This window comes from Pinus tabuliformis, chromosome 3_2, assembly GCF_031772625.1.
Source record: "Pinus tabuliformis cultivar Carrire ecotype Pingquan chromosome 3_2, CPIR1, whole genome shotgun sequence".
Taxonomy (NCBI): Eukaryota; Viridiplantae; Streptophyta; class Pinopsida; order Pinales; family Pinaceae; genus Pinus; species Pinus tabuliformis.
Window position 1 is genome coordinate 218,588,345 of NC_142302.1, and position 25,837 is coordinate 218,614,181.

The window sequence follows — 25,837 nt, forward strand, 5'->3', positions numbered from 1 at the left end:
GGACAAACTAAGATATAGGATTATTGCTTCCTTCCACCTCTTGGGAACAAATAACGAAACTGACTTTTGCAAACTTTTGAAACCGAAACTCTTCCACCACATTAAAACAACCCGCAACATCCTCTATTCCGCCGGAAACATTTGGCGCTAAACAACTATCTACAAATTGTAACGCCTCCCTATTTATCCTTGAATCTCTTAAGGGCAGAGTTCCCAGGGTTGGGATTGCACCACCGCTCGGAGGCCATCGACACTCTTAAAAGACAACCTTTAACCCATACAAAATGCTGCTTGATTGAGGGCTTGAGAAAACTTGGTTAGCTAGAATTACCTCCAGGAGAGGAAGAGAAGAGAATATCTCGAATTTCGGGGAGCTAGATGCCATGTTCACCTCCATTCTTAGATACCGAGGAGGAAAATCTTGCCAGATGGATACAAATTCAAAAGGGTCAGAGGAATAGTCTACTTTTTCATCCATTCCATGCGCATAACCCCCTCAGTGTTAGACCCTTCTACCCTACTCCTGAGATTGCTAGCAGTTTACCTACAAACAAAGCTAAATCCAAATCCCCAACACTATGCAGTAGCGCAACTCTAGTTTCTAGCTGACCACCGTTACTCGAGATTTCCACTGCAGGGTTAGGGTAAGACAATTAGAAAGCGATAAAGATCAAAAAACCCTAAAATCCAACAACTTCTGAAAAACAAAGGATATGCTTATGTTTCGTCGAGGGATTGGATTATTGCCAACGACAGACCACCTAGTTAAAAAGATCCTGTTTTAGACTAGTGCCTGCTTCATACAACTGCTGAAAAACAGGAGCTAGCCCTAGACGCCTTAGGAAAGTTTACCGAGAAAGAAAACTACAAAACCCTCCTGAACCATGCAAAAACCCAAGAAAAGGAGAGGGGAGTACTTTGAACACATGGAAAACTATAGGACTCCTGCGGCTAGTGAGCTGTGAGAAAAGGATGTGGCTTCGCATGCCAGTGCACTGCAGAGTCCCTTGTCTCATGACCCCTATTATTTATTGTTTTATTTATTTGTAAATTAGTATTATTTCATTTATTATTGTTATTATTTATTGATTTATTAATATGGTGCATTACAATAACTTTTGTTTCTTGTTGAACATTGACACAACTGCAGAGCCCAAATTGAAACAACACTCGAAAGCGTTTTCTTGTCCACTACACTGCTTGCCCAGTTTGATTCTGTGTAACCAGTGAAATTGACTCCATCCCCTCGCCTGTAGTCCAATTCATAATCCAATGTACCCCGAAGGTATTTGAGCACATGCTTTGCTGCCATCCAATGAACTCAACTCTTCTCAACCATATATTGATTGAGAGTGTTGAAACAAAACACAAATCTAGCATGGTGTTGACCAGATACATCAGTGGTCCTATCAGCTGACATCACAAGTTGGGATCCACCAACTCACCCTTAAAAGTATTAAAGTTCTTCCAGTTGGTTATCAGTGGTGTTGAAATAGGTCTGCAATCCTCCATTTGGAATCTCTTCAAGATGTGAATTGCATACTTTCTCTGTCCCAAAAAAATATCTTGGTTCCTACCTCCAATGCCAATAATGCATCAGCCCGATATCTTTCATCTCAAATTTTGAAGCAACATCTCACTTTCAACTAGCTATGAGCCTCTGTAACCCTGCAATAAAGAGACCACTCACATTTAGAATGAGAATAAGAGGATCTCCACCAACCACTATATAGTATAGGTTGGGATCTCTCTCTCTTCTCTAAACCAATCTGCTGCAAGTTGGTATCATTCCTTGGGACTCTGATCAAGGTGGGGATTTTAGGTATCTTGAAGGTGAGATTCCAATCTACATCCATATAAAATTTTAGCTTTACATCCACAATATAAAGAAATATAAATCCATTATAAGTTTCCCTTCTTTTTGGCCTAAAACCTTTGTTCTCATACTTGGGAGTTGAAGTTTGCATTTGATTGAAGTTATGATAATATCATCATTTTCTTTAAAGAATATACGATGGATCCTAATGAGTTTACCTTTTCTAGGATATATATATATATATATTTCTTTTTTTCCAAGTTTATATATGGATACTTTAGTTGGAGAAGGGTTTTGTTCTTCTAAGTTGATATATGGATACCTCATTGGTAAAAGCATTCACATGGGGAATCAATCATGAAAACTCCTATGAACTTGAACAATTTTGAGACCCTTTCATGTGGGAAGTATTTGAAGAGATTTTCTTAGATAAATGGCGAGGAAAACAAAAAATAAGATACATAAAGAGACAAATTGTGAAGAGAAAGATAAGAATAGTATATCAATGAAGATATAAAAAAGGAAATGTTAGAGGTAGATAAAAACACCGATTTAAATTAATATTTTATGAATTCTTTCCCCTCCACATCAGTGGCTAAAAAGAATCAAGAATCGTCTTCATCTTCATCTTCACTTCAAGCATATAGGCACACATATGTGGTGATATGTTTGATGAAATGTTGAGGGATACGACCCACTTAATTACTTCCCGTTAGACAACTTTTGACTTTGACAAGCTAACTAATAGGGTCTTTCTCAAGATGATGTCAATTCATGTGGATTTACGCAAGCCTTTCAGGTATAATCATTTTCCAACATTTCATTTGATGCAAGCTTTTTTTATGTAGAATAAGAGAATAAACATACTTAATAAAATATCTTGTCAATGAACATTTACCAATGTGGTTCTAGCAACTTTAGCCATAGTATTCAATACTAGTGTTGAAAATATCGGCAAAATATCGACAAATATCGGCAAGCATAAAAAATTCATAATATATTCATTTTTTTTTTGGTTTTCTTTCAGAGTTTTAAACACATAAAGCAATAACAACATGAAATAAACACATTGGCACATAAATATGAAGAAAGCACTGATATATATGATGTCAAATAGAAATGATACATCAAAGGCGATACCAAATCCTGTCGATCCCTGATAATTGTCTAATCAAGGACTCAAATGTGGAGAACCAATACAAATAACATCACATATATACAAATATCTCATCATCATGAGTTATATGTAGCAAAACAAATAAAACTAGCAACTATCTATCTGAAATCACTGCACTCTCCCCCTTTTACGGGAAAACATGATTGGACGTTTGCCAGGCTTGCCCCTAGCAGTAGAAGGCCCTAGCCCTGCCTCTGCACTTAATGTCAAATAATGAGTGCTGTTGAAATTTGGTACCGGAGGACAGGTGGTTCCCTTAGGCTTTGATCTTTGGCCTAGGGAAAAGTGTCCAAAAGAATTTAATTTTTCTCCTAAAGTGACTTTATAATTTTATAAAGTTAAATCTAATTTAAAAGTGACTTTAAGTGATAAAGTTACTAAGTCTAATTTTAAAGTAACTTTTATAAAGTAAATGAAAAATTAGAAAGGAAAAGTGACTTTGGAAATAAATGACTAAGTGGGTCTTTATTAAAGTGGGGTGAATTAAAAAATAGAAAGTGAGATTTAAATGAGCATTTAATCTCAACCATTGATCTAAATCTATTTCAGCCATTGGATTTAGAGATCACCCAAAAGTCACTTGGAGTTATATTAAAGGAGGAAAAGGAGGAAAATGTCATTCATTCTTTCATGAGCAGATTGGGAGAAGGAGAGCAAGAGAGCAAGAGAGATTTCTGAGCAGGAAGGAGAAGGAGACAACAGCTTGGCACACATTCCAAGGCAGCAGTTGAGCAGATTTGTACAACTGATTCAGCACATAGTGAAAGGCAGATTTTTGCACAAAAATCGAGGAGCAGTTTGTTGATTTTTTTGCACACAAAACGGAGGCCGTACAACATTTATTGCTGTCCTGTTTGCTGTAATTTTCAGATTGCTGTGAGGCACGGGAAATGAGATAAGTTGTAAATTTGCTTGCTGATTTTTTGCTGAATAATTCTCACTGTAAAAAGGAAATTTTCAGAAATAAAGAAGAGCCTCTCAAACTGGTTTTCCCCAAGAGTTGTAGGGGGTTTTTCTAGGGTCAAGTTGACAAAAATATCAGTGTTTTAATGTGTTTTAATGGTTGTTTTTGATTGCTGATTTTTAATTCTGCAATTTCCAGCATTCTGAAAAATTTCCAGAATTTGTGTTTTCAGCAATATTTATTTTTTTCAGTCTGTTAAATGTATGGTTATGGGAATGAACATTTAACTACATGGGAGAAATAAGGAGAAATTGAAAACCGGGATGGGAAAACAGAGATTTTTACATGGTATCAGAGCTTGAGTGCTGAAGGGCAGTTTGAGACAGCAAAAAGAAAAATTACAGTTGCTGATTTTTCACTCAGAAAATTCCAGCAAGCTGATTTTTTCATAAACAACAGTTTTATCTTTACTACAACAGTGCTATTTTTCAGTTTTAGGACAGCAGGATGTCATTGGGATTGAGGGTGGAGGATAGGTTGGATGGGCATACAAATTACAGTGTTTGGAAGGAGAGAATGCAAAGTATCTTTGAGGAGGCAGAAGTCTGGGATATCATGGTGCATACCACACAGAACCCTGTTGTTGTGCCCACTGATGTTACTCAGTTGGCTGAGTATAAAAAGAAGAACAATAAGGGTAAGAGGCTGATTCTAGACGGAATCAAAGACCATTGCATTCCTCATGTGAGAGGAAAGAGCAATGCCCATGAGATGTGGACAACATTGTCCAATCTCTACCAGAGTACCAATGAGAACCGGAAGATGGTCCTGAAGGAGAAGCTGAAGAACATTAAGATGGGGAATGATAGTGCAGCTGGATAACTCACAAAGATTACTAATGTGAGAGATGAGTTGGCAGCGATTGGAGAGGCCATTCCATCACTGAGTTGGTGCGTATTGCAGTGAATGGCCTACCCCGTTCATGGTTGAACTTTGCTGATGGGGTTTGTGCACGTGAGACCCTTCCCACATGGGAGAGGTTTTGAGATGATTGTATTCAGACAGAGATCAGGAAAGGACAGCTTGGGGCAGCCAAGCCAGTTGAGTAGGATGAGGACGTAGCACTGGTGGCAGGAGGCAAGAAAGGCAAAGGGAAGAAGCAGGCTTCCACAAGCGTGGTGGGGGCAAAGGCAAAGGTAAAGGTAAACAGGGGAACACACAGAAGGACTATTCCAAGGTGAAGTGTTGGAATTGTCAAAAGATGGGACACTATGCAGTTGTGTGTCCGGAGAAGAAGAAGAAGAAGGGGAAGAACCAGGACGTGGCAGCTTCAGCAGAGATTGAGGACTTTGCTGGTCGTTTTGACCGAGAGTTTGCGTTCACTACGTGTGAGTCCTCTAGTGCAGGATCACCTGCCACACAGGTTCAGAGGGAGCGTGCTTTTCCCTCGATTAGCGGAGCATCTACAGTGGTATGTGGACATTGGGGCTTCACGTCACATGACAGGAGTCCGTGAGTACTTCTCAGAGCTTTTAGAGAGTGGCACTGATATTGAGGTAGTACTCGGTGATGACAGAGTTGTTAGAGCAGTCGGGGTGGGGACAGTGACATTTCAGAGGGAGTCCAAACCTCCCTTGAAGGTGTCAGAGGTTCTTTATGTGCCAGGGATGAGGAAGAACCTCATATCCGTCTCAACTTTGGAGGACAGAGGATATGAGGTACTGTTCAGGGGAGGACAGGTGTTGATGTATCCCAGGGGCTCTCCAGCTGATTCAGCTAGAGTGATAGGTGTACGCCATGCAAAGGTGTACAAGTTTGCATTCCAACCCCTTTTGGCATTGAGCAGTAGTACCGACAGCAGAGCTAGCAGTTCTGCGCTGTGTGAGATTTGGCATCGCAGGATGGGACATATGTATCATGGAGCCTTGAGGACATTGCGGGAGATCACTACAGGTGTGCCAGATTTCAGTACTGATCACTTTGATACTTGCAGAGGTTGTGCGATGGGCAAGTTTGCCAAATCCCCTTTTCCCAGCAGTGACAGCATAGCAACGGGGATACTTGATTTGATTCATTCCGATGTGAGCGGTCGGATGTCTCATGTTTCCTTGAGTGGATATGAGTACTATGTGTTATTCATTGATGATCACTCCAGGAGGACCTGGATTTATTTTTTGAAGACCAAGAGTGAGCTCTTCAAGTGGTTTCAGGAGTTCAGAGCTCTTGTGGAGACTCAGACAGGTCGAAAGATCAAGTCCTTGAGGTCGGACAATGGAGGAGAGTACACCCTTGGAGAGTTTGTTGACTATTGTGCGAAGGCAGGCATTAGGAGGGAGTTCACTGTTTCTTACAACCCCCAGCAGAACGGAGTTGCAGAGAGGAAGAACAGATCCATCATAGGGACTGCCAAAGCCATGTTACATGATCAGGGGTTGCCATTGTTCTTGTGGGCAGAAGCCTGCAACACAGCTGTTTACTTGCAGAACAGGAGTCCGCATCGTGCCTTGGGGTACATGACTCCGGAGGAGGCTTTCTCTGGGAAGAAGCCTGATATTGGTCATCTTCATATCTTTGGATGCATAACATACTCCTATATACCCAAGGAGAAGAGGACCAAACTAGAGCCCACCGCAGAGAATGGTATCTTTGTGGGCTACAGTGAGACCTCAAAGGCCTTTCAGATTTACATTCCTGCACAGAGGAGAGTTGTTGTCAGACGGGATGTGAAGTTCGAGGAGGACAGGGCCTTTAGGAGGTCACGGGAGTTAGAGTATCTGGATCAGCCAGACCCTTAGCAGCAGTTGAGTCAGTGGCAGGGATCCAGTGGGCAGGGATCAGGAGGATCCGGAGGTACATCTATGAGGATGTCAGGTCCATCAGTGAGCAGTGGCTTGCCGAGCCAGAGGGGTGGTGCTCCGGGCAGCATGCAGAGCAGTTCACAGAGCAGTTCACTAGGGAGTCCACTGATGGACAGTTCACACGGTACCTCAGCTTCTACAGGTTCAGGTGCAGGCAAAAGGACAGCAGACAGACAGTCAGAGTTCAGGCTACAGTTTCATTCTCCAGAAGTGCGCTCAGGGAAGAGGAAGCCCAAGTGGCTTCAGGACACCTTGAGAGATGCCACATCTGTTGCTGAGCCGAAGAGGCCGGTCATAGAGAGTAGATCACCTGAGAGGTTTTGTAGTTATATGGTGATGGTTACCAGCATCCTTGACTCTGAGCCTTCTAGCGATGAGGAGGCAGCTAGCCAGCAGGTCTGGAGAGAGGCCATGCAGGAGGAGTATTCTTCTATCATGAAGAATGATGTTTGGGAGGTGGTGCCGAGGCCTAAGGGCAAATCCGTGGTTACTTCCAGATGGCTTTACAAGGTAAAGCATGCTGCAGATGGCAGCATTGAGAAATTCAAAGCGAGGTTTGTGGCTAGAGGGTTCTCCCAGGTAGAGGGAGTTGATTATGAGGAGACCTTCGCTCCCCTGGCTCGATATACTTCGATCCGCTCCATTATACCGATAGCAGCAGAGATGGGTTGGAAGATCCACCAGATGGATGTGAAGACCGCATTTCTCAATGGCTTCATACAGGAGGAGGTGTACATTGAGCAGCCACAGGGCTTTGAGGTGCATGGAAAGGAGTCCCATGTGTGCAGACTGAAGAAGGCCCTTTATGGCCTGAAGCAAGCTCCCAGAGCTTGGTACTCCAGGATAGATACATACTTGCAGGGGATGGGTTTCACAAAGAGTGAGGCAGATCCGAACCTTTACTTTATTGTGATTGGTGAGGAGCCTCTCATTCTGGTGCTATATGTGGATGACTTGATCATTACAGGTGCAGAGAGACTCATAGAGCACTGCAAGAGAGATTTTGCGGCGGAGTTTGAGATGAAGGACATCGGCCTGATGCATTACTTTTTGGGTTTGGAGGTGTGGCAGGAGGAGGGGCATTTCTTCCTGGGGCAGGGGAAGTATATTGTGGACATCCTTAGCAGATTCCACATGGAGGATTGTAGACCCATGTCGACACCGATGATCACCAACTGGAAGAAGCTTCATGCTTCGGATTCCGAGTTGGTGGATCCCACATTGTACAGGCAGCTGATTGGTTCCTTGATGTATTTGGTCAACACTAGACCAGATGTCTGTTTTGCAGTCAACACGATGAGTCAGTTTATGTGTGAGCCTAGGAAGGTTCACTGGGTGGCTGCAAAACACATTTTGCGGTACTTGTAGGGGACAGTGGATTATGGTCTGGACTACAGGCAGGGAGATGGAGTGAGATTGGCAGGGTACACTGATTCTGATTGGGCAGGTTGTGCTTCTGATAGGAAGAGCACTTCAGGGTGTTGTTTTGGGTTGGGTTCAGCAGTAGTGTCATGGTTCAGCCGGAAGTAGCAGTCAGTAGCACTGAGTTCAGCGGAAGCAGAGTATATGGCAGCCAGTCTAGCTAGTTGTGAGGCTATCTGGCTTCGCAAGATGTTGTTTGGCTTATTTGGTCAGCCGTTGAGACCTTCAGTGATTTACTGTGATAATCAGAGTTGCATTAAACTCACGGAGAATCCAGTATTTCATGACATGTCAAAGCATATCGGGATCAGGTATCATTTCATCAGAGACTATGTTCAGAAGGGAGCTGTGAAGCTTGAGTATATTTCCACTGATGAGCAGGTTGCAGATATCCTTACCAAAGCCTTACCACGGGGCAAGCATGTCTACTTCAGAGACAAGATGGGTGTGGTGAGGAACACCTTCCTCGGTAAGAGGGAGTGTTGAATTTGGTACCGGAGGACAGGTGGTTCCCTTAGGCTTTGATCTTTGGCCTAGGGAAAAGTGTCTAAAAGAATTTAATTTTTCTCCTAAAGTGACTTTATAATTTTATAAAGTTAAATCTAATTTAAAAGTGACTTTAAGTGATAAAGTTACTAAGTCTAATTTTAAAGTAAATGAAAAATTAGAAAGGAAAAGTGACTTTGGAAATAAATGACTAAGTGGGTCTTTATTAAAGTGGGGTGAATTAAAAAATAGAAAGTGAGATTTAAATGAGCATTTAATCTCAACCATTGATCTAAATCTATTTCAGCCATTGGATTTAGAGATCACCCAAAAGTCACTTGGATCACCCAAAAGTCACTTGGAGTTATATTAAAGGAGGAAAAGGAGGAAAAGGTCATTCATTCTTTCATGAGTAGATTGGGAGAAGGAGAGCAAGAGAGCAAAAGAGATTTCTGAGCAGGGAGGAGGAGACAACAGCTTGGCACACATTCCAAGGCAGCAGTTGAGCAGATTTGTACAGCTGATTCAACACATAGTGAAAGGCAGATTTTTGCACAAAAATCGAGGAGCAGTTTGCTGATTTTTCTGCACACAAAACGGAGGCCGTACAACATTTATTGCTGTCCTGTTTGCTGTAATTTCCAGATTGCTGTGAGGCACGGGAAAGGAGATAAGTTGTAAATTTGCTTACTGATTTTTTGCTGAATAATTTTCACTGTAAAAAGGCAATTTTCAGAAATAAAGAAGAGCTCTCAAACTGGTTTTCCCCAAGAGTTGTAGGGGGTTTTTCCAGGGTCAAGTTGACCAAAAATATCAGTGTTTTAATGTGTTTTAATGGTTGTTTTTGATTGCTGATTTTTAATTCTGCAATTTCCACCATTCTGAAAAATTTCCAGAATTTGTGTTTTCAGCAATATTTATTTTTTTCAGTCTGTTAAATGTATGGTTATGAGAATGGGCATTTAACTACATGGGAGAAATAAGGAGAAACTGAAAATCGGGGTGGGAAAACAGAGACTTTTACAAATGCTAGGTATGGTGCTGTGCTCTCCTATATCTATAGCAGATGGTGTTGATGCTGATGCTCCCACAATGTCCTCCTCATCCTACTCCTCCTGCTCCTCCTCCTCCTCATGCTGCTCCTCCTCTGAGTCCTCTCGCTGCCCCTGTTCTAATGGATCATCTAGCTCTAACCATGAAGGTGACTCCTCCAAGATGGGCTCCTCAGACTCCACCCTCCACTGTGACAATACATCAATATTGTCTAAGGAAATGGCATTTGGATCCATTGGTGCTTCTATTTGCTTCACTCGACGTTGGATATTGTAATGCACATACACTAAATCATTGAGGCGTGCGAACTCCACCCTATAAGAGTGTCAAAAAAACTAATGAGTCTTGACTCTTGACTCTTGACACTCGAAAGTCATAAATTAAAAATAAAAAATTACAATAAGTGTAATTGCTCGACTAAACGCTGGAGCTCAAAGTTATACCTGTTGCGCTTTTTTGCGTGTATTTTCTCAAATACACTCCAATTGCGCTCACACCCTGAAGAGCTACATGTTTGACTCAAGATTCTTCTGGCCAATTTCTGCAAATTTGGTGCTCTTCGCCACTCAATATCTACAACAAAATAAAGAAATAAAAAATTCAAAAACTTAAAACATAATTAAACTTTCAAATAAAAGTTACATAATTGAATTTTAAAAAACTAGAATTATAAATAAGGACATTCTAATTTTTAATGAGTGATGACTTGTCACTTACGTGGCCTGAAGAGTGTCCTTTCCCTAGTAGCATCATCAAAGCCAAATAGGCTAACACAATCCTGATAAAACTGTATCTCGCATTTGATTTTTCTACGAAGCTCAGGATCAGGTACCATCCTATGAATACAGGAATGGAGCCCTTCCATCACCTTGCCATCAAAATCAAAGATGCATTTGTATGAAAATGCGGGGTTGAGGAAGAGTGTTGTTGCATGAATGGGTTGATGAAGCATCCCCGTCCACCGACTATCAATCACATCCCATAACATCGCATGCCTATCAAGGCCAGTAGAACCATTGTCTGTATAATATGAACGAATGACTGCCTTAGCTCCATCCATGGCCTCATACAAATAAGCCATTGCAGGCTTCTCCTCATCTACTAATCTTAGAACCTTTAATGTAGGTTCACTAATTGAGCATGCTTCTTCTACTCCATGCCAAACGTGTCAGAGTACACCATTTTTGCAATGGCTCTCTTGTCCTGTCTCCAGTTGTATCTACAATTATGCCAGTCATTAGACACAAACATTTGCTTCAACTTGAATTGACATCGAAATAAAAACTGAAGAGTAATAAAGTTTGTGGCAAAACGTGCTATCGCAAGACGCCACAACTCCTTATTTCTAGTGAATTTCCTCATGAGGCTAAGAACAAAAGCATGGTTATAAATAAACTTGGGGACGCTCCTAGCTATATCAACCACTTCCTTGATGAAGGAGAGTTTCCCCATATCCTCAAGCGGCAAATAGAGACAATGTGCTGTACACGGAGTCCAGAACAATGTGCGATGCCTCTCCATAAGCTTCTTGTCAGCAGACACATAATTAGCTACATTGTCTGTTATGATTTGCACCACATTTTGCACACCAATCTCTCGAATGAACCCATCTAACAACTCACATATCGTTGATGTATCTTTGATATGTTCTAATGCATCCACTGATTTAATAAACATGGTACCTTTATGACAATGTACCAAGAAATTTAGAATGGTCCTACCCTTCCTATCTATCCAACCATTAGACATCACTGTGCATCCAGAAACTTCCCATGTTTTTTTCAACTCTGCCAATCTAGAGTTGATGTCTTGCTTTTTTGCTTGAAAAATTGGCCCACACAACTTCTCATATGGAGCACTTTTGTACCCTGAGCCCACAACAGCGATTGCATCACACATTGGCTGCCAAAATGGATTGGTTTTGGTGATGCTGAGAGGTAAGTCGCTCCAGAAAAGACACCTCCCCATGACTCAATCTGCTTCTTGCTTCTTCTTTTAACAATTGATTTTATGCCAGGTTGTGCTCCATGTCTTGTTCGTGGAACAAAAAATGATGACCTCACACTAGCAGTAGCAAGTGATGCTGTGGAGCCCTCCCACTGCCCTCAACATCAAAATCAGGAGGAGGTATCTCGAAAGATCTACCTGCACGTTCAACCTTGTTTCTTTATGTCTCTTCCTTCTTTCTGTCTTTTTCATCAATTGCTTCAAGAGCTTTTTGTATAAGCTTCGGACTAGAAACTGTACAAATCCCAACATCATGTCAAGTGAGTCTAGCTAGATGGTATTTCAATCGTGTAACCCCTCCTGTCATCCTAGTCCCGCACATTTTGCATGATAGATTTGCCTGATATGTCTCACCATCAGGCTGCCCATACTCCCAAAATTGGCCCAAGGCTTTTGGCATATTTGAATTTTGTAGTGAGCTAACTCAAACCTAGGGCACCAAAAAAAATTGGAATTAATAAGTAATAACCACCTCATTTCACAGAATAATTTTTTTGCTACGTTATTTGCAATGTGAATTCAATGAAAAATCATAAATGAAAATAAGAGGGTGCATTTGAAAGTTAAAAAAAATGGAGTTTCTTGTCCAAATGTGGAGAAAACCCTTGCATTTGCTCATGGGCATGAAAATCATAGCAAATGGATAAAAAAACAAGCAAAAATGTCATCCTGGTCCCACACATTTTGCATGATAGATATGCCTGATTTGTCTCACCATTAGGCTGCCATACTCCCAAAATTGACCCAAGGCTTTTGGCATATTTGAATTTTGTAGTGAGCTAACTCAAACCTAGGGCACCAAAAAAAAATGGAATTAATAAGTAATAACCACCTCATTTCACAGAATAATTTTTTTGCTACATTATTTGCAATGTGAATTCAATGAAAAATCATAAATGAAAATAAGAGGTGCATTTGAAAGTTAAAAAAAATGGAGTTTCTTGTCCAAATATGGAGAAAACCCTTGCATTTGCTCATGGGCATGAAAATCATAGCAAATGGATAAAAAAACAAGCAAAAATGTTTGTAGGCAAATAGGCAAGCAAGAATAACACTAAAACTATCAAAAAAATCATTAACATATTTGTTTATTTGAACATACTTGTTAATGGAAGAAATGAAGATTGTCTCATTGTTCTTCCATCTTTGATCAACAAAATATTTGTTGTTGGCGGCAATAATGGCTATTCAACCCTTGAATCCTCCTTGACAACAAGCACAATGCTCTCCCCTTCTCCAGCGATCGGAAAACAAAATGAGTGAACAAAAAAAACGAATTCGGACTTTTCTAGTTGCGGCGACGAAGTTTTTCTATACCCGGCGATATTTCCATCATAGTGTGATATTTTCTTGAGAAATCGCTGATATTTCGGAAATATCACGATATTTTCGGGGAGACAAAATGTCGTGATATTTCCTTGGCGATATCTCGTCTCCCCGAAAATATCATGATATTTCCGAATATCAGCGATATCTCGGCGATATTGTCATTACTGTTCAATAATAAAACCAGTGACCAGACCGATTGACCTATCAAATTGGGTTTCAAACCAGAACCGGTCAAATTGGGACTGTTCAGATCTCAATGAACCAGTCATTAAAAAAATATGAAATAATTAATTTTTAATGAAAAAATATTTTAAGATTTAAAACCATGTTCCAAACCAATAGAGACAAAATATTCAAAGTTTGTTCATCTATATAGTATATACCATATAAACTTGAATATATCAAAATGGCACCGAGTACAATACATATCAGCAACAAAATACACAACCAATGAGGCTCTAAATGGCCTGTAGAGTCCAAAAATATGCTACAAGCTATGGCACCACTGGCCTACTACCAGTCTACATATCAGTGATCAACATGATCACTGCTCATCATGATCAAAATCATCACCGCTACCAGACATGGGATCATCAACAGGAGCTATATATATTATAAACATCATTTGGCTTACAGTCTGAGCACTCTTCAAACTCCTTTGCAACCTCAGTAGTAGCTGCAAAACTAGACATCAAAACTATAGGTCATTGGTCATCATGATCACTCATAAAACTCATCATCGATTCAGCACCATTAGAAATGGGATCATGGACAAGAGCTACATAAACATCAACTAGCTTAAAGTCTTCAGGCTTGGATTTCTCAAACTTATAATATGATAGAAATTAAAAAGTTTAACATGCCTAACCAATGATTTTGGTTTGAGTGAAGGGTTCAACTCCTCAACCTTATATTATGGTAGAAAAAGTTTGGCATGCCTGACCAATTATTTTCTTTCTAGTCAAGGGTGCATTTTTGTTGAATACATGGTAGAGGACAACAATCAATACTGCCAACATCAACAAAATTCAACAATGCATGCCATGCTCTTGATCAAATGCCAATCTCATACCCTCACCCATGACAGAATAAAATGGAAACATTGCAATCCCCCAAATCCTGAAATCCTGAAAATTATTATGTCTCTTCGATTTTGAGTGAGATCTAAAATTCTGGTTTTTCCATATGAAATTCAGCGAGGTCGAAACCACTCCAACATCCTGAGTTATTTCATGGTAATTTTAAAAATTGAAGTAAGAGGAAAATGATGAAAATGAAAGATAAAGGAAATGCCACTTTTACTTAACATTACCATTTATTGCCAGCATTGCTAGGGTTGAGAATCGAGATGTGTGAGGCAAATGAGAGGGGAGACATGCTTTTAAAGTCTTGGAGGGGCTGTTTTTGGAGGGAAACTGCCCCTAGTTTTCCACAAAACTGCTTGAAAAAGCACTAAACCGCTTTCTGTGGTGCCTGCGACAAGCCTGGCAATAAACCGGCCGGTTATGGACGGTTAGGCCCAGAAACCCTAGCCCTCATTGTTTAAAACCGTTTTTTCTACTGGTTGGATGGGTCAGCCTAATGAACCGGTGGGTTTTGAATACTATGATCTTATCACAATAAAGCCCACCCCTAGCCAAAGGCATAAGTACTCACAAGCAGAAAATCCTCGTGTTTGAGCTACATCTTGATGCCATGTTCTCAGAAAACTTTCGTGTGCTTTGTGATGACGATCCAGTGAATTTTAGAGAACAGATTTTTGTTCAAATATGAAACTGCTGTCAGACATTAATACTGAGGCATAGACAATGTGTTAACAGTTGTCATCTTTGAAATGGTGCTGAGATACCCCTCGTACTTCAGTGAATCAGAAGAGACCCTCATCACTGGATGCACTAGTGTCACAGCCATCATTTCAGGAAGAACTACCAGGCTCCCAAAATCCGTGACTCTGAAAATTTGGCGTCATTGTCGGATTGCACGGATGATGGATTGGTTAGCACATTTGAGCTTGAATAAAATTTTACAGGCAATGCATAGGCACTTGTTCATAAGTTTCCATCTTTTCTGTAGTTCAATGCATACTTGACATTCTTAGTGGCAAAAACAAAAGACATGCCAGAATTGACATCTTGATGTGGATGAGAAATATTAAATGGGCTAGCATGGAGAAATGTTCAAGTTGGGAACTGTGTCTCTGAGTTAATAAAATGTAATACATGGTGCAAGGAATGTCGGAATGCTAAAGCAATTTAATAATCAAAACTGTTCATGGATATGTTGACAAATAACATTACTTTGTTTTTAATGTTTGATATACTTGATATGATGATTTTCATCTTTATTTGAAGGGATTCTAAAAATCTAGAAAAACAGTTCTAAAGTTGAACGTTTTTGGTGGAATATATAAAAAATTAAACAATGTGATTGGTGGAAGTCTACCCAGACTAATATCAGAAGTGTCTGAATTGATGCAAATGATTTATGTATTCCCTGCAAAGATGAGGACTACCAAACCATTTGTAAGTGGGCTATTTTGCATAAAAATTCATCTTTTTGTAATGTAAGTCATGGTGCTAGCTTACTTTGTTTCATTATATTGTTATAAACTGCCTCTTACGTGAAATCAGTTCTAATTAGAGTGATTTATATCAATTATTCTATGTAAGGGCCTACATATTTGTTTGAAACTTTTGGATGATTTTAGCTTTAATGATATACAAACCCTTGGAACCTCCTACATCCTTTGATTGCAAATTGTTAGAAGTTCCACAAGAAATCCTCTTTTTCTTCCATTTCCTCTGACGGTGTCCTAAGTACACGAATTTGTGTCATTTTCAATAAAAAACACAACTTACTTTGCATTTTTGGTTCCAGCCTTCATGAGATCCCCAAAATGGTTTGCGAAAAGTCCAAGCAAGGGTAGTATCAGTTGAGCTCTAAAAGTAACAACTTTGAATCCAAACTTGAAAGGGTAGTTAAAGGTTTTGTATTGTGCGTATCACTGCATTGATTGTATGATAGGGATCTTTGACATCTAGAGCCAAGTCCTTTGACTTTACATTTCAAAATTGTCTGAAAGGAGAAATCGATAAATACATGTGACGATTAGGGAACCCGGCACTGTCTCATCCCGACTATTTTTATCTGTCAGAAACATTTAAAAAGAGATAATAAACAGCAGTATTTTCTAGAAAAATGTAGAATTAACATAATGAAATATAATGCTAGAATATACATATTTAGATTTTGATCATCTATGGGTTGCTTCATTCTGTATGGATACCATCTCAATTTGGTATAATTCATTTGTTACTTGATGAGTAATGCAAACATATAAACTCGTTAAATTGTTAAGTCGGCCTGCTTATATAATTACTGGTCGGCATACAATCTAGAGCTGTACGCATAAAAGATAGCATTTTAATAAAAACTGCGCTGAGGCTTAGCAAAGCAATGTTCCACCAAGTTTCTGGGATGAGGAGGCGAGGGAGCAGGGATAGGCAGGAGCGGCCTATGCAAAAGCTCCCCACCAATTTTTAGGAAACGTGGGGGGACGTCGGGGTCTTAAAAACTTATAAATATAAAAACTAAATAGATGAATCATATAACTGAAACAAATTTAAAACAGAAGGCACGATCATTGATATCATTAATAATTATCGTATAAATTATTAAATTATAATCATACATCATACATTAAGTTTGTAACTGTACAGCGTAACTAGTAACTACTAGTCTACTAACTTACTAACAATGCACAATGAAAATAAATTCTAAAATTATAAACGTGTAAAGTTTTAAACTTTAAACCATATTGATGATCCACTTCCAACTTGAACATTGAACGCTGAATATTGAAATAAAATTATAAAATTAAAAAGTCAAGTATGATACATCAAGAGTCAATTTTTTTTAATTTTATAGGGTCAAAATAACATAAGAACATATCAAAAGATAAATGAGCATAATTGCTCAAGGTAATGCCCTGCTAGTCTTTGCATCCAGCTGCTGCATGAATACATTAGGATCAACCATATCACCATCTGAATCATAATCACTTGCATTCTCAAGCATGCTAAGTAGCACACCAACCGACCCCATCTATGTCTCATCAAGTCTCTCCTCATATCTACCTATGCATCATCCTCTGGATCAACATCCCAGTGTGTTGCTGGTCCCTTCAAATACTCAGGTGTCTTCCTATTTTCAAGACGTAGGGCACTGTGCACAACAACTAACTTCTCAGTGCTTTTAGAGATAAGCTTGTTCCTCTTGATAGAGTGAATGAAGCATGTGGACCAATTCCTCTCTGCTGCAGAAGAACTGGCAATCTGAGACAACAAACACATAGCTGATGTTTGAGCTCTGGAGCACCATCCCCATGCATCCTCCACCAACCAATCGGGTCATCTTGGGCTAGATCTATGCGATCTGCTTGTGCACCACGTGTGTTGAAGGGGCCATTAAGAGATGCAAATTGAACAAACTGTCTTCGAAATCTTGCCCCCTCCTCCTCATTGTACATGTTTGCAATTGCATCTAGGAAGCCATTCTTCACCTCAAGATCATCAATAGGAGGCACCCTCCCAGGCCTTTCAACATACCATTTTGGGTTTAATGCATATGCTGCCATGTGCGAAGGTGTGTTCATGCGATGCCACCTACGCTGAATGATGGGTAGCATGTGAGATGTATAGAACTCTAATGAGGGCTCCCTCTACTGAATGACTGCCTTCACACGACCCAACATGTTGTCAAAGGTCTCATAGATTTCTCCAAGACTAGGAGCATGTGAATCAGTGTAACGAATGACCTCCAAAATAGGGACCAAGAATGACACCAAATAAGAACAATCTGCCCACCAATCATTGTCCAACACCCAAAGCCTGACCTTCTTCCTCGGGTCTGTCTTTGATTCTGACCACCTTCCCCACTTTGAACTTAGAACCAAGGATTGTAGAGGTGCTTGTACCTCTAGCGTCCTCTCCAATAAGAGAAAATAGCTAGCGTATCTAGTATCAATGGGCTTGAGGAATTCCCTTCCTCGTGTGAGACCTGTACATGGCCAAGGAGGTGTGGTGGTTGCAGATAAACATTTGCACATCTCTAGCCGCTGTGACCAAGTCTGATATCCACGGAATCTTGCCAGTGTCCTTCAGTGCATTATTGAGTGCATGCACACAACAAGGAGTCGAAAAAATATGTTGATACTTGCTTTGAATCAATAACCCAGTTGATCTACGAACTGCTGCTGCATCTGTCACAACCTCCACCACACTATCAGGCCCAACATCCTCTATAGCTTCTCGAAGAAGCTCAAATTGGAAAGATGCATCCTTGCGCTTTCCAGAACAATCAACAACTTTAAGAAAGAATGGACCTTTTGAAGATGTCACTATGATGTTGATTAGTGGGCGTTTTCGGATGTCAGTCCATACATCCATAACAATAGAGCAAGCAAACCTCAATCATGATTGTCTCATTCTCTCTTTTTGCACATTAATTTTGGACACTTGTCTATCTAAAATTGTCGTTCTTAGCTTATGTTCTCCAGGTGGTACATATGAAGGCCCTATTCTTGCGATTGCTTGGACCATTTCCTTGTAATAAAGAGAACGAACAACATGGAAGGGAATTACATTTGCAAAAAGAAATTTGCCAATTGCATTATTTGTGTCATCTCGATCTAGAACATTGTACATCCCAGACAGTGTAGCACCCATTGCACAAGAACGAGATGCACCAGTAGAACCCTTTGTTTTTTTGATGAAGCACTTGATGGAGGCATATCTGTGGATGGATCAACATTTCTGCTAGAAAAGAGTCGTTTTCCAGTGGCTGTCCTTTCTAGCCTCCAAAGTTGCTCTCTTTGAGCTGAATTCAGGTTCTTTGAGGGACACATTGACTCCTTTACTTGTGATAGCCAAAATATGTTGCTTCATCCTGGTATAGTTGCCAACAACGTGATGCCCACAAATATTGCTGACCCAATAACGTGAGCCACCACCAACTTTTGGATTTTTTTTTTCTTCGGAAGTCTGGTTACATAGATTAGAAGTGGTTTTAGAGGATTATATGTTCTCCCTGCAAAATTTTCCAGATCTCTTGGTGGGCCTTCAGAATCTACACCATGCAAAAGCCTATTTTGATTTTTTGCCCTCCTGTGACTGCTTTCAATTTCTTCTTGTGCATCATGTGTCTCACTACCACTGTAGCTGTTGTCGCTGTTCCCACTGTTCGCAGAATAACTTTGACTCATAGTTGTAAGTTGAATGTAACTTGGAGCCTGTAGGTTGCAGCCTGCAACAAGGGTTTACCGTTTAAATTTAAATCTTATTTGTAATAAAAAAAATTTAAAAAAATTACACAGGTTGACTAATACTAACAGCACACAGATTCAACACTAAATAATTTTTTTTTAAATATACAAGAAAAAAATTAAAATTAATAGTCAACACCGAAAAATTTACAAAAATTACACAGGTTGACTAATACTAACAGCACACAGATTCAACACTAAATAATTTTTTTAAATATACAAGAAAAAAATTAAAATTAATAGTCAACACCGAAAAATTAAAAAAATTTAAAATTTACAAAAAAAATGAAAGAAAAAAATGCAGTGACAGGCACACAATCAAGTTTCAACACTGAAAAATTTAAAAAATTTAAAATTTACAAAAAAAAATTGAAAAAAAAAATGCAGTGACAGCCTACAGGCACACAGTCAACTCAGAAAAATTTACAATTTACAAAAAATGAAAGAAAACAGCAGCGGCAGATTGCAATCATCAATGTTAAATTGTTAATGTTACTGTGCAAACTGTGGCCAGGTGAAGTCGATGGGGGCTGCAGTTCAACTTCAAAGTCGATGGGCTGCCTGCAGTTCAAGTGCAAATGAAAAAAAACTTCCAAGTGTCCAAGTCCCTGGGTTGCCTGCAGTTCAAGTGAAAACTTCAAAGTCGTGAGGCAAGTAGCGGTTCAAGAATGAAGAATCAACAGTGAGTTGGTTTTGTCGTTCGATGGTGTGCAGCAGCAATGGAGTTTTCGACTGTGTGCAGCAGAGATGGAGGTTTTAACAGCATCCAGGTCCATCAACAATGGTGTCCAGCGTCCAGTGTTGGAGGTTTCGATGGCGTCAGCGTCCAGCAGCAGCGATTGCAGCATTAGAAACTTAGAGGGATGGGCGTCGGGCTTCAACAATGAAAAAATAAAACCCTTTTGGCCAGAAATAGTCAACACAATAAATTTTTTTTAAGATCATGATTTAAAAAGAATCATTAAAAAAATTCGAAATTGGTCAATGAACATGACCCCTGACGATCCCTTGTGACCCGAGATGACCCCCTTTTGTGGAAAACGACCCCAAAAATGGAGGAAACGACCCCTGACAAGTTTCCTTGCGTACCCTGTTTTTTGGGAGCGTGGGGAAATGACACCCTCTCGTCCCCAAGTCCCCGGAGCGCAGGGGAGATAGGAAACTCGGCCCCCAGGTGGCGGCACGCGGCCCCGAGGAACACTGTAGCAAAGTGAGCCTATCTCGGTCTCTTGAGAATGATCCTAGATCATGATTGGAATAGTTGAGAAAAATAAAGTTAATGCAGATTCCAGTATACCATAAATAGACATTGTTAAGAGTATTTGGAGACTATTTACAATGAGACTTTTGAAGAGCTTAGGAAAATTGAGTTGGTGTTGGCAGGGAAGAGGTAATAAAAGAAGTGGTATAGGAGCAAATAAATTGAGAGAAGAGTCATATACTAATTGTCCAGCTCTTTGGGTGGATTGAATTTTTCATGCATTGCAGCGATGGCTACATGTTCCATAGATAGATAGTAACAAAACCCTGTCATCCTTTATGATGATGGTGTTATAGGTTCAAAGAGTGTTCCAGGAAAACACCATAAAGGTGAATAATTGTTGCCCTTGTTAATCACTGTGTGGAATTTCCTTCCCTGTAAAATTAATTTCTATGTAGGCTTTACTATTTTGACATTTCTATATATACAGATATTTCACGCTAATGTTTTCCAATGTAAGAAAAAGGCAATTTGCACATCCCACCTCATGTAATCTTGGTCATGAGCCACCTTAGCTTTCATATGACCCTATTGGAGTGAAATGCATGATGTGCTTGTCTTCAGCAAGTAGATGTGCAACATTTCTTCCCCGTGGCACTGATGAATTGGATTGCAGCCCATTTTGGTGGTATACAATTATAGTTCACAGGGTATTTTGCTTATAAAAAACTCTCACCCAATAGAACTTCATTTGGGTTTTTCTTGTTTGTGACTAAGTGTAGCAGCTGTACTTCATCTAGCAGTTTCATTTGTTTTTCTTTATCACTCATTTTTTCCCTAGAATTTCTGTACTTAGTGTCTATTTTTGGAGTAAACCATGCTCTTTTCATTGCAGTTTATTTTAACAATTTGAGATACTGTCATCAAGTATCATTAACAGATATAGTTTAAAATAAAAAATGTTTACTGGTTATTTACTATCCAATTATTGCTTTTTTAATGCAGAAAGCCTGAACAATTTTCCTCGTCGAACTCCAAGGTCTGTTGGGCTTCAAAATCAGGTGGCACAGCCACAAGAACAGAATGGTTCACAGACATTGAGCGGTGAACAAAGTGCAGGTCAACCTACTTCTATGAAGCTTGTTGCAAATAATATTATTAATAATGTAAATAATTCAGTCAATTCAACCTCCCATACAAGCTCTACAAGCACCATAGCAGGACTTCTTCACCAGAACTCTATGAACTCCAGGCAGAGTAGTCTCTTAAGTGGTGTCACAACTTCTTTTGGAAGCACTATTCAAGTTCCTTCTGTTGGTTCTTCAAACTCTGTCCAGCAGTCACAGCTCCACTCTGCACCATCTTTTGCAAATTCAGGTACATCTGTTTCAAATTCTGTACAACCTTCTTCTGCTGCTACCTTAACATCTACTTCTATTCAGTTGGCTCCTATTACTGCAACTTCTAGCCTATATCAGCAGCAGCCTGTGCCAACTACTGATCTTGGCCGGAATGATTCAGAAAATTCTGTTCAACACATTATACAGGAGATGATGATGTCATCTCAGCTCAATGGAGGAATACCTTTCCAGCCCAGTGGTGGGGGGACTAATACTGGAGGCACTTTAGGTGTTAATAGTGTCATAGGGAGTGATATGAAGAATTTGAATGGATTGGTCCCAAATGGTAATGGGTCTGCAAATCTTAAAGGTTCAAATGGCTTGGCTGGAAATTGTTTGACTAACAATGTAAGTGTTGACTTCAACAACATAGGGGCAATTGGCTCAATGCCTAGCTCAGTAAATGGTATCAGATCCAATAATATAGGCATGACCAATAATTCTGTGTCGTTAAATGGGAGAGCCAATATACCTTCTATACCTCAAAATCTTACAATGCAAGATCCCAATTTCAGTCTTCAACAGGAACTGGGAGGAAATAGATTGTTGAATGGTCTTGGTGCTTCAGGCAGCTACAGTAACAATCAATTTGATTGGAAGTCCACTTAAGCAAGGTTATTAAGTTTCGATGGAAGCTTTCTTTGTAAAACAAAAGGTTGTGGGAGAAACCCATTAGCATTATGTCGAAATACATAATGTTTGCCACATGTACTATGCAGTATCTTAGTCAGCTTCAATAAATCTCCCATAGTGGGATTCAGCCATTTCATGATACTTGCCAAAGGATAAAGTTACTCGTTGCTTCTGTATTGCACCTTTTGTGGTTTAGGTTTAATTTATTTAGGCCATCTTTTCACATCCCAGATGTAATATGCATTTATCCACTAACACCCCATTTAAGGGACCCCCCTTCCCTCTTTTTCCAGCTTCAGAATCTGAGAGCTGTATACAGGAATTCGTACTCCCACTGGCTAGTTTGTAACTATATGATTTACTAAATATGTGGGAGCGTGTGATGCACTTAAAAGCATCAGTTTTTGCAGAATGATAATTTACTTGGAAGTGAAATGGTTGTGCTTTCTATTCTTGGTACAGGGTTTCAGCTGCAAAGTGTGTGAAAGACCTGGTTTGGTAAATGTGATTTGCTCCGTTGGACTCTCTTTGTTCCTACTCTAATTTCTTCCTAGATAGGCTTGTTTTTATAGACCACCATGATGCAAACGGAACATTTGCGGGAATAAAAGATATCTGATGCTATTAGATTTATTCTTGCAAAATGAAGAGTAAGGAAATGAGCCTGCTTTTGCATTTATTAATTTCCTCCAAAGGTTCGACCTTGAGATACAAAAGATGTGAAATGTAAAGTTATACCAAATCTAAATCCATTTTTGTTTTCAGATTGCCATGATGGATCCCTTATTTCCTCTTAAATGGAAGTTGCACTTGATATACTACATAACTGGAAGATACCATTTGTGTGCAATCACTTGGAACTAGTTATAGTAGTTGAAGCAAGACTGGATTTTGGGGTGGTGTAAAGAGCAGATTGATATAATAATTTAGAAATATTAACGGAAAGTGAAGAAGCGATTTAAAAATAGAAGAAGTGTGGCTTATATGCCGTCCTATGTATTAGGTAGTCTTTGTTGTCAAAGTTTCTTTTCATGTCTCGTGTGTGTTTTTCGGAAACTGTATTCACAGCGATCCAGCCCTTTTGTCTACTCTGTAAGATGCATATTTAGTAATGCAAATACCGGCTATAGTATATACACGATTTATATATTCGCACTGCGTTTATATATTTTGTATTGCACAAACTTATATTCCAAAGACTAATTAGGATTTGAATCCATTGAAAAGACAGCAATCTACTGTGGGCATTGTGGACAAAGAAAATGGGAATAAACAATTATTTTTCGTTAATAGTGGTAAAATATGTTTGAAATATTTTTAGTTTTATATTTTATATATACAGAAATAAGTTTGAAGGTCTTGCAAACTTATGCTATACAAGAAGTCAAAAGTTTGCATTAAATTAAGTGGCATTTCTATTAGTGCTGCATTCAATATGGTAGTGCTGTGTAAGTTTATTTTTAAGTTGGTCATTTTACTTGGAAGTCTGAAGTGGCGTTTGAGCTAGAGATGAATAACCTAAGCAGTAATCTTGAAAAGGTAATACGATGTTAGCACATGGAATTTATCAACCAAAGTTCACGTGACATTATGGGATCTGGATTCACGTGCGAATCAACTTTCGTGCATAACAAATCAGTTCAATTCCTTTCTATCGGGCTTACCTACTTTATATTTTCATATTGGTTTAATAGAAAACAGTAACAATTCCGTTTCTTTCTATTAAAATAAGAACGATTACATTTTTAATGCTCCAGATGTACTTTCTGCACAATACACACGAAACAAACTACGAAATGACTGACTCAAAAGTTCTCGATGATCTTAATTCTTTTGAAAGCTTAGAATCATTTGTGTTAAGGGGGCCCCCGCCTTTTGGATCTTTATAGCTGATTTTATTTCTGGATCTTGAGATTTCTTCACAATTTGTTGTATGTAAAGGGCCCAAACCCATTTGACCTTGGTGTAGTGACATTGAGTGCAGTGTCTTCCTTTTCTTCCTTGACTGGGAGCACTAGGAGGTGCTCTCTTTCTATTTTTTCTTTTCGGGTTTTATCTTATGCTTTTGGTGTGTGTTATGCTCAACTTGAATCTATTGTCCTTTTATTATCTAGAGCTTCTGCTTCTTCTGTTGTGGTTCTTCACCGTTCACGATCTTTCTTCCCAAAGGATTAGAGGGCTTTTCTGAGTCTATTTTTTGCACCAGGGATGAAGCGACGTGCCCAAATGTGAAGAATGCTCTCCATCAAAAGGATCTCTGTTTATCCAGCTTTTACTTTTTGTTTTCGAGATGTCCTTGGGGACAGGGCATTAGTGAAATCCATCTTTTATACACAATTTGGCATAGGGTGTGATATGGTCACTGTTGGGGATCTCTGGCGGCAGAAATGAAACTTGCCTGGAGTGTTTACAGTGGAGACCAATGATTTCGGGTCCTCAAAGAGCAAGGGTAGATTTGTAAGCTGACCCCCATTGGGGTTGAATTTAATGATTCAAAGAAATGATCAGAGAGAGGAGAGCACCATTTCATGTGGAGGCTTGCGTGAGTCATAGACCTTGATGTCGGAACTGTTGATTGTCTTGATTCTCATCAGAGACATGGATGGATGAATGGCTTCACCATACAGACAGGGTTGGAGGACAGAAAAAATGTGGTCAAAAACCTTTAAAATGATGGATTGATGGATTCAATACGAATTGATACACAGCTTCCTGGCCAAGGGAGACAGATGGAGATGAAGTGTTCCCTTTTCGGTCATGGAGTGACCTTTTAATGAATTGCAACACTAGATGAAGACACTGTCTTTGAAAGTTCTCTTCGAGCCATTTGAGGGTTATACACTCTGAAGAGCGGACCATTGGAGGGTTCCACACCAGTGATAATTTTTTCTTATAGAGAAGATAAGTCTACCTGAAAAGGTGGCTTTGAGCTAACAACCACACCTATATCAGGAATGTCAGATTATGAATGACCCAACAGCAATATATCTGAACTGTGTAGAGATCATGATGCGTAGAAGCTACGCCAAAGAACTCTAGCTACAGAGAGCTTCACATGGAACACCTTCATGGAGAGATTTGCACAAACGCTAGCTATGGAGGAGCAATATTTTAAAATTTTGAAAATGTTAGTTTGAATATCATAAATTTTCGAAATGATGCAAGTTTATATATTGCATTTTATTTTACTGTATCTAGTTTCAGAAGTAGGGAGTTTCCAGAAGTAGGG

At 39.5% G+C, this 25,837-nt stretch overlaps 1 protein-coding gene across 4 annotated transcripts in view; it reads left to right on the top strand.

Annotated features, from left to right (window-relative positions):
• The window catches only part of LOC149180513 (transcriptional corepressor SEUSS-like), a 90,892-nt gene extending 65,329 nt beyond the window's left edge, over nucleotides 1-25,563 (top strand). For 3 of the 4 annotated variants that reach the window (XM_089416149.1, XM_089416148.1, XM_089416150.1), the window contains exon 10: nucleotides 21,581-23,056. In XM_089416149.1, coding sequence (XP_089272275.1) covers nucleotides 21,581-22,584 — 1,004 coding nt within the window. In that variant the 3' untranslated portion in view covers nucleotides 22,585-23,056. Of the gene's footprint in view, nucleotides 1-21,580; nucleotides 23,057-24,814 lie in introns of those variants that run through there. The other variant, XM_089416151.1, reaches the window with a different exon arrangement.
• The last annotated feature ends 274 nt before the right edge of the window (nucleotides 25,564-25,837 follow it).